The sequence below is a fragment of the Mobula birostris genome, chromosome 5 (genome assembly GCF_030028105.1).
Source record: "Mobula birostris isolate sMobBir1 chromosome 5, sMobBir1.hap1, whole genome shotgun sequence".
NCBI classification, from domain to species: domain Eukaryota; kingdom Metazoa; phylum Chordata; class Chondrichthyes; order Myliobatiformes; family Myliobatidae; genus Mobula; species Mobula birostris.
The window spans coordinates 98736432-98746469 of record NC_092374.1 but is presented as its reverse complement, the minus strand read 5'-3'; the positions used below and the strand labels follow the sequence as shown (position 1 = coordinate 98746469).

The 10038-nt window shown below is 51.0% G+C and overlaps 1 protein-coding gene across 1 annotated transcript in view; it reads right to left on the bottom strand.

Moving 5' to 3' along the window:
* LOC140198389 (leucine-rich repeat and calponin homology domain-containing protein 4-like) overlaps positions 1-10038 on the bottom strand; it is a 68689-nt gene that overhangs the window by 27448 nt on the left and 31203 nt on the right. Inside the window, exons 2-5 of the mRNA XM_072259485.1 lie at positions 9096-9240; positions 6169-6295; positions 5332-5437; positions 3995-4168 (exon numbers count right to left, since the gene is read on the bottom strand). Coding sequence (XP_072115586.1) covers positions 3995-4168; positions 5332-5437; positions 6169-6295; positions 9096-9240 — 552 coding nt within the window. The remainder of the gene's footprint in view (positions 1-3994; positions 4169-5331; positions 5438-6168; positions 6296-9095; positions 9241-10038) is intronic.

The following is a 10038-nucleotide window of genomic DNA, read 5'->3' as shown; positions in this document are numbered from 1 at the left end:
CTGAAAAGGCATCAGAGTTTTACACACAACATTAACTTACAAGGGATAATAATAAAGACAAGAGATTTGGCAAATGTTGGAAGCCTTGAACAACACACACATTATGCTGGAGGAACTCAACAGGTCAGGCAGCACCTATGGAGGGGAATGAACAGTTCATCAGGCTTAGCCTGAACTGTTAACTGTTCATTCCCCTCCATAGATGCTGCCAGACCTGCTGAGTTCCTCCAGCATTTTGTGTGACTTACAAGGGGAGCAGTCACACTTGGGCTGCAGGAGACGGGTAGCTGGGTGACCGCCGAGAGAGGGAAAAGGGAATAGGCAAACAGTGACAAGTACCTCTGTGGCTGTTCCCCTCGATAACAGGTATAACGCTTTGGATACTGTTGGGGGGAGATGGCCTACCAGCGGAAAGTCACCACGACCAGGTCTCAGGCACTGAATCTGGCTCAGAAAAGAAGTGGGGAGAAGAGGGGGAGTGGTGGTGAAAGGGATTCAGTAGTTACAGGAACAGACAAGAGGAGAGTCTGTGGATGTGATAGAGACTCCAGAGAGAATGTTGCCTGCCAGTTGCCAGGGTCAGGACCACAGCATTCTAAAGGGTGAGGGTTAGCAGATAGAAGTTGTGATTCATACTGGTACAACGACATAGATAGGAAAAGGGATGAGGTCCTGAACAGACAATATAGGGACGCAGCTATGAAGCTGAAAGCAGGACCTCAGTAGAGTGTCTGCAGTTGCCTCACATTCAGCGTAGCCTTGGACAGGGATAGGAGCAGGAGGCACGGGGAAGTACTTAACTGGGGCGAGGGGTAAATTATGATGCTGTTGGGCAGGACATTGGCAGTGTTAACTGTAAAAAGATGTGCTCAGGGAAATGTATGACAGAGACGTGGAGCTTGCTTAGGGAGCACTTGCACGGGGGTGTTCTGGATAGGTTTGTCCCTTTGAGGCAGGGAAAGGATGCTGGGGTGAAAGAACTATGGCTGGCAAGAACTGCTCAAGAGGAAAACAAAACATATTTAAGGTTTAGGAAGCAAGGATTAGTCGGGGATCTATTGTTACAAGGTAGCCAGGAAGGAGCTGAAGAATGGACTAGAAGGGGCACGAGAATGTCTTGGTAGGTAAGATTAAAAAAAGTCTCAAGGTGTTCTACACACATGCACGCACATACAAAGAACAGGATGATGACCAGAGTCAAGGTAGGATTGACTGGGGATAAAAAGGAAATGGGAGATGCAGAAGGAAGTGGAGGTCCTTGATGAATACTTTGCTTCAGTACTTTCCTACCAGCGAGAGGGACTCCGATGAATGTCAGGTCAGCATAGAACAAACTGATATGCTGGAAGATAGCAGCGTTAAGAGAATGTGTTAGAATTTTTGAGAAAACATTAGGATAGGGAAGTCACAAACAAGGGAAAATCTGCAGGTACTGGAAATCAAAGTAACACACACAAAATGCTGGAAGAACACAGCAGGCCAGGCAGTATCTATGGAAAACAGTAAACAGTTGATGTTTTAGGCCAAGACCCTTCATCAGGACTAGGACTAGTTAAGTCCCTGGGTCTGGACATGATACTGTGGGAAGTGAGGGAAGAGATTGCTGCACTTTGGGTAATGATCTTTGCTTCCTCATTGCCCACAGGAATAGCACCAGAGGACTGTAGGGTGGAAAATGATGTTCCTTTGTTTAAGAAAGATTACAGGGAGATTCTTTGGAATCATAGACTAGTGAATCTTATAGGTAAACTATTGGAGAGGATTCTTAGAAACGGGTTTTATGAGCATTTGGAGAAGCATTGTCTGATTAGGGATAGTCGACATGGCTTTGTGAGGGGCAGGTCATGCCTCTGAAGCCTGATTTTTCTAGAAGGTGATAAAACAAATTAATGTCAAGTGGTGTCATGGTAAGGCATTGGACAAGGTCCCCATATAGGCTTATCTAGAAAGTCGTGAGGCAGGGGATGCAGGGAAACATAGTAGGCATCCGTTAGTCCTGCGAGACCATGGACCTGCGCCTGGGAAGTCTTCACTCTCCAGGGTGCAGGCCTGGGTAAGGTTGTATGGAAGACCGGCAGTTGCCCATGCTGCAAGTCTCTCCTCTCCACAACACCGATGTTGTCCAAGGGAAGGGCATTAGGACCCATACAGCTTGGCACCAGTGTTGTCGCAGAGCAATGTGTGGTTAAGGCCTTGCTCAAGGACACAATACTCTACCTCGGCCGGGTCTCGAACTCACGACCTTCAGATCGCTAGTCGAACGCCTTAACCACTTGGCCACGTGCCCACACAGGGAAACATGGCAGTGTGGATCCAGAACTGACTTGTTCACAGAAGGCAGAGGGTGGTAGAAGATAGAATGTATTCTGCTGAGGGGTCGGTGACCAGTGGTGTTTCACAGGGATCACTCTGTTCTGGGACAACTGCTCTTTGTAAGTTGTATAAATGACAGATGAAGTGGAAGGGGGAGGGATAAGTTTGCAGCTGATACAAGTGTTGGAATTGTGGATAGTGTGGACAATTGACATAGATTTAAAAAGGATATAGACATGATGCAGAACTGGGCAGAGATGGAGTTAATTCTGGGAAAGCGTGAAGTGATTCACTTTAGAGCAACGGTTCACAACCTTTTTTAATCCATGGACCAAAATCATAATGCAAGAAGTCCGTAGACCCCAGGGTGGGAACCTCCTGCTTTACAACATGGCAGAATACACGTTAATGGCAAGATTCTTAGTGTGGAAGAATAGATGGATCTTCGGGTCCTTCAAAATTGCTACAGGTTGCTAGGTTGACCAAGGTGTATGGAGTTTTGTCCTTCATAGTCAGGGGACTGAGCTCTGGAGCGGTGAGCTAATGCTCCATCTCCATAAGACCCTGTTAGACCACACGGAGTATCGCATGCAGTTCTGTTCATGTCACTGCAGGAAGGACGTGAAGCTTTAGAGAGGGTGCAGGGGAGATGTACCAGGATGCTGCCTGGATTAGACAGCATGTCCTATGAGGAAAGGATGAGTGACTAGGGACCTCCGCCTTTGAAGGCAGATGAGGGGAGCATTGATAGAGAGGCACAAAACAACAGGAGGCATAGGTAGTGGGCAGGCTGAGACTTCCTGGGTGCTGATGGCCAATAACAGAGGACATCTGTTTAAGGTGAATTTTGGAGAGATGCTAGATGAAGGTTTTTTTTGGTTTTGTTTTACACAGGCTGGTGAGGTCATAGAACGCTCTCCCAAAGACGGTGGTAGAACCTGATACAAGAGAGAGATTCTGAAACAGACACATGAATTTAAGAACCACGGCTAAGGTTATGGGCTGTGCAGGAGGGAAGGGTTACACTGTTGTGGACTGGGTGGATACAGGTCAGCAGAACATTGTACTGCATTCTTCAGTATAAAGACTCCAAAACTCACTCCAGGGTTGAGACAGAGCACAGCTCCCACCACATCATCCCTCCACACTCTCCTGGGGAGAGACAGAATACAGCTCCTACCACGCTGTCCCATCACACACTCCTGGGGTCAGACACAGAGTGAAGCTCCCTCCACACTCCCATCACACACTCCTGGGGTCAGACACAGAGTGAAGCTCCCTCCACACTGTCCCATCACACACTCCCGGGGTCAGACACAGAGTGAAGCTCCCTCCACACCGTCCGATCACACACTCCCGGGGTCAGACACAGAGTGAATCTCTCTCCACACTGTCCCATCACACACTCCCGGGGTCAGACACAGAGTGAATCTCTCTCCACACTGTCCCATCACACACTCCTGGGGTCAGACACAGAGTGAAGCTCCCTCGACACTGTCCCATCACACACTCCCGGGGTCAGACACAGAGTGAAGCTCCCTCCACACCGTCCCATCACACACTCCTGGGGTCAGGCACAGAGTGAATCTCTCTCCACACTGTCCCATCACACGCACCCAGAGTCAGACACAGAGTAAAGCTCCCTCTAAACCATCCATCTCACAGTCCCAGGGTCAGACACCGGTGACAGATATCACATGAAGCCCAGCAGTGTTTACCTGTGCAGGTGGGGACTGTAACGGGTTGTTGTCTAGTAAGATAGTCTGCAGGTGCCGAAGGTGTCGGTAACACACAGGAATGTGTGTGACCTTGTTACAGGAGAAATCAAGTCGAACAAGGGGCAGCTCTGCAATTTCTGTATGGAGAGAGAGAGAGAGAGAGAGAGAGAGAGAGAAAAAGAGAGAGGGGGAGACATCAGATCCAGCCTATCTCACTGGGATTCCTAACAGTATGAGTGAAATCCACATCGATGGATTGTGGGTGGGAAACTGGTGCCCACTGGGTGAACTCTCCCCACCCTAAGGGCATTTGGATAGGAGGCATAGGAGAGCCATGTTCCAGGTACATGTGGATGAGCTAGGCAGAAAGAAAGTTTGGCACGGACTAGCTGGGCCAAAGATCCTGTAGCGGTTTGTCACAACTTGTTCTGCTTTCCTGCCAACCTGGTCAATGCATGGACTCTAGACCAGAGACAGATCTGATGTCCCTGGACCTCTGTCTGGATGACAGGCCCGAGAACTTCACCCTCCATGTCCTGGAAAACGACTCCAAAGCCAATAAGCCCATAGAGTTGGGGGCACAGAAGCTGAGATTTGGTGTCTCTCTGTCTATGCTTTTGTGTTCTGGTCCTCTTGATAGCTATATGGACAGGAAAGGAATGGAGGGTTATGGGCTGAGTGCAGGTCGGTGGGACTAGGTGAGAGTAAGAGTTCGGCACGGACTAGAAGGGCCGAGATGGCCTGTTTCCATGCTGTAATTGTTATATGGTTATGTCTGTGTGTGATCCATATGCTGTCACCCACACGCACCACATCATGCAGGCACTGACTGGGTGCAGCCTCACACCATCCCAGAGAGACCCTGGGACAACTCTCTGGTGCCAGAGGCATGAGTTGTGGGTTCATATCTGTCGGTAAACACCATGGGGAGGGGAGAACCTCCTCAGGCATTCCTCATCAGGGCTGTCCAGTCCCCGGGAACACTGCTGTGGGGTGGACCTCACTGGGGATTATCACACCCAACAATCACCCGTGACTCGGCTGACCTGCCTCTCCCGTCACTGTAGGGAGTGGGATCTAGCTGTATAATGGAGCAGAGCCACTGTGGCATCTCTGCAGTGGGCACGACGGGAGGTTCTGGGATGGGCTCTGCTGGGGGAGGGGGTGCCTGCTGCTCCTGCACCTCCAAAGGCAATGCGCTTTGGGGGGGGGGGGTGGGTGCTGTGAAGGAAGCAATGTACATGGATGTGAGGGGTTGGGGGGGGGAAGGGCGTGGAGCATGGCTGGCATGGTGACTCACCCTCTGGCAGTCGGTCCAGCTGGTTCCTTCTTACGTTCAGGTCCCGCAGTGACTCCAGGTTTCCAATCTCCGGAGGGAGCCTCTGGATCTCGTTACAGCTCACGTCCTGGGGCCGGTGGTGGGGGTGGGGGAGAAAGAGAGTAAAGTCTATTACACCGACAAAGACCACCTTCACTCAGGGGATGTGATCTGGAGAACGGATGAGGTGGTGAGCCCAGGGGTGGGGGTCACAACAAACAACCTCTCACCCAACCCCAGTATGACCAAGAAACTGATGGCAGACTTCAGGAAGGGAAAGTTGAAGCACCACACACCAATCCTCATCGTGGGACCAGAAGTGGAAAGCTTCAAGCTCCTGCCTGTCGACATCTCCGACGATGGGCTAAGCATATTGGTGCAACCGTGAAGACACAGCAGTGGGTGTACTTCGTCAGGAGTTGGAGGAGATTTGGTCTGGCTAGTAAGTTTCTGCAGCTGTACCATGGAGAGCATTTGGTCTTGCTGCATCATTGCACAGGATTGGAAAAAGCTGCAGAGGGATGAAAAGTCAGCCAGTTCCATCATGAGCTCGCCCGCAACCCCCACCCCCAGTATCAAGGACATCTTCAAAAAGGTATTGCCTCAAGGAAGTGCATCCATCACTGAGGACCCTCATCACCCCAGGACATGCCACCTGGAGAGGGGGCAAACTAGCCGGAAGGTACAGTCAATGTTTTAGGAACAGCTTCTTCCCCTCTGCCATCACATCACCATTTGCTCTCTGTTTGACCAAGGCTGGGGACACAACGCAAAGATGGCAGCACCTCCCCCAGGGGACCACAGACAAGGTGAACTTACCAGCTCCCTGAGCTGCCGGAAGCAGCCAATGTCGGTAGGCAGCGAGGAGAGTTTGTTGTTGCTGGCGATGAGCACCTTGAGGGGTAAGCAGCACAGGTACGTGGGCAAGGCACAGAGCTGACAGCGACTGTGGACGGAGCACAGAAGGAATAAACCGGCCGACCCCAATAACACAACTCTGCCCACTCAGCCCCCACCCCCTCACTGCTTGGGGTTTGGAATTGGGAGAATGCCACAATATTCCTACCACACTCACAAATCAAAGGGCAAGAATCAGGAACACTGGCTGATTCCCTCTAACCCCAGGGTCACTGGGCAGTGATGGGCATCAGGAACCCTGGCCGATTCCTTCTAATCCCAGGGACACTGGGCAGTGATGGGGAACAGAAAACCTGGCCGATTCGCTCTAACCCCAGGGTCACTAGGCAGTGATGGGGAACAGGAACCCTGGCTGATTCCCTCTCTCTAACCCCAGGGTCACTGGGCAGTGATGGGGAACAGGAACCCTGGCCGATTCCCTCTTACCCCCAGGGTCACTGGGCAGTGATGGGGAACAGAAACCCTGCCTGATTCTCTCTAACCCCAGGGTCACTGGGCAGTGATGAGGATCAGGAACCCTGGCCAATTACCTCTCTCTAACCCCAGGGTCACTGGGCAGTGATGGAGAACAGAAACCATGGCCGATTCCCTCTGACCCCAGGGTCACCGGGCAGTGATGGAGAACAGAAAACATGGCCGATTCCCTCTAACCCCAGGATCACTGGGCAGTGATGGGGATCAGGAACCCTGGCTGATTCCGTCTAACTCCCGGGTCACTGGGCAGTGATGGGGATCAGGAACCCTGGCCGATTCTCTCTAACCCCAGGGTCACTGGGCAGTGATGGGGTACAGGAACCCTGGCTGATTTTCTAACCCCAGGGTCACTGGGCAGTGATGGGGAACAGGAACACTGGTCGATTCCCTCTCTCTCACCCCCAGGTTCCTGATCCCTATCACTGCCCAGTGACCCCGGGGTTAGAGGGAATCAACCAGGGTTCCTGTTCTCCATCACTGCCCGGTGACCCTGGGGTTAGAGAGAATCGGCCAGGGTTCCTGTTCCCCATCACTGCCCGGTGACCCCGGGGTTAGAGAGAGGGAATTAGCCAGGGTTCCTGATCCTCATCACTGCCCAGTGACCCCGGGGTTAGAGAGAGGTAATCAGCCAGAGTTCCTGATCCCCATCACTGTCCGGTGACCCTGGGGTTAGAGGAAATCAGCCAGGGTTCCTGATCCCCATCACTGTCCGGTGACCCTGGGGTTAGAGAGAAGGAATTGGCCAGGGTCACTGGGAAGTGATGGGGATCAGGAACCCTAGCCGATTTTCTCTAACCCCAGAGTCACTAGGCAGTGTTGGGGATCAGGAACCCTGGCCGATTCTCTCTAATCCCAGAGTCAGCAGGCAGTGATGGGGAATAGAAACCCTGGCTGATTCTCTCTAACCCCAAGGACACCGGGCAGTGATGGGGAACAGAAAACATGGCTGATTCCTTCTCACCCCAGGGTTACTGGGCAGTGATGGGGAACAGGAACCCTGGCTGATTCTCTCTAACCCCAGGGTCACCGGGCAGTGATGGGAAGCAGGAAATCTGGCTGATTCCCTCTCTCTAACTCCAGGGTCACTGGGCAGTGATGGGGAACAGGAACCCTGGAAACCCCCCCAATGCAGGAATCGTTGTGCAGGGAAGTGTGGGGGAGGGTGGGACAAGTAACACGATACGATAGGCGGTGATTGTTGAGGTACAACACAACACTCAGCTTTGTCACCACCAGCTGACAGCCCTGGAGAGGGTGATGAGGGATTTAGCAGCTCGACAGGGCGTAGCCACGGACACTGTTTACCAGCATTGCTTCCCTCGCAACAATGGGAGATTTAGCAAAGATTACGAAAGCTTGGGAGAGTGATTATGGGAGATGCATTTCTCTAGCAGAGAGGATAAAGCATGGGGCGGAGGTGAAAAGTATTTCCTCAAAGGATTCTAGGCAAATTGAAAAGGATGTAAAAAATCCAGAGATTTTGTGTTTTATATTCTGTTGCTGTTTGTGCGATTGTTTTTTTTTCTTGCTTGTGGGGTGGGGGAGGCAGGTGAAGTTGATATTTTCCTTTGGATGGTTTCTTTGTTCCGTGGCTGTCTGTGAGGAAGGCGAATCTCAGGGTTGTATACTGCACACATACTTCCATAGTAAATGTACTCTGAATCTTTGAACCATCAGACACTAAAGTGCAGTTAGTGTCTTGCACACTTGGTAATATGTGCAAATTTTAATGTATACACTCGTCCACACCATCACAATGTGATCGCCCTGGAGCAGGTGCAGAAGACGTTTGCAGGTCTGGAAAGCTGCGGCAGGGAGGAATATTTGGGGAGATTGGAGGCTTTGGCTACTTGTTTGTAGACAAATCTCATGGTTGTATCTGGCATACATACTGCGATAATAAATGTAACATGGTGTTTGGATTGTTTACTGTGGAGTACAGAGGAAACTGGACTGAGGAGAATAGGACTATGAGCAGCACAGCTGGGGCAACAGGAAGAGCCTTGTTCATCTGGTGTTTGTCCTTCCTCATATTAAAGACCCCTGCTCAATTCCTGCTGCTCTCTGTTCTGTAAGGAGTTTGTACATTCTGTGACTGTGTGGGTTTCTTGTGGGTGCTCCAGCCTCCTCACGCACACCGATGATGAGTGGATCACCTGGTAACTGGACACAGAGTTATTCTAGGGAGGATGGCGTGGTAGGCAGAAGTCAATGGTAATGGAAATGAGGGGAGTGTAAAGGCCAGTACAGACCCTGTGGGCTGAATGGCCTGTTTCCTTGCTGTGGAAGATTCTCTGCTGGGGGGGGGGGGGAGAAAGAGGTGGAGCTGGCACAGGGTAACAGGAGGTGCTTACCTGACATTGAGGTAGGTGAGTGACTGGAGGTTGGTGATGGAGGTAGGGATGGTCCGCACACAGTTGTGGTAGAGATTGAGAATCTCCAGAGATACATACAGGCACACCTCATCCGGGACCTCCGACAGCCTGTTCTTCGATAGGTCTGCAGCAGGGCAGTAAAGGGTCCACTGAGAGTCAGAGGCAACCCGCATCGTCATCCTGAACCCCACCTCTCATTCAGCCTGATGATCAAACACTGTGCAAATTCCCCCATCCATAAACTACACACTCCTCCCTCCTGAGAGAAACACTCCTCATAACACCATACACCATAAGACAGAGGAGCAGAATTAGACCCTGGCTGATCCTTGTTACCCCTCAGCCCCACTCCCCAGCATTCTCCCCGTAACCTTTGATGCCGTGTCCAATTAAGAACCTATCAAGCTCTGCCTTAAATACACCCAATGACCTGGCCTCCACAGCTGCTTGTGGTAGCAAATTCCACAAATTCATCACCCTCTGGCTAAAGAAATTTCTCTACATCTGTTTTAAATGGACACCCTCTATCTTGAAGCTGTGCCCTCTTGTCCTAGACTCCTTCACCATTGGAATCACCCTTTCCACATCTACTCTGTCTAGGCCTTTCAACATTTGAAAAGTTTCAATGAGATCCCCCCCTTATCCTCTAAATTCTAGTGAGTACAGAGCCAGAGCCATCAAATGTTCCTCATATGAGAACTCTTTCATTCCCGTAATCATCCTTGTGAACCTCCTATGGACCCTCTCCAATGCCAGCACATCTTTTCTTAAATGAGGAGCCCAAAACTGTTCACAATACTCAAGGTGAGGACTCACCAGTGCCTTATAAAGCCTCAGCATCACTTCCCTGCTCTTGTATTCCGGATCTCTGGAAATGAATGCTAACATGGCATTTGCCTTCCTCACCGCGACTCTACCTTCA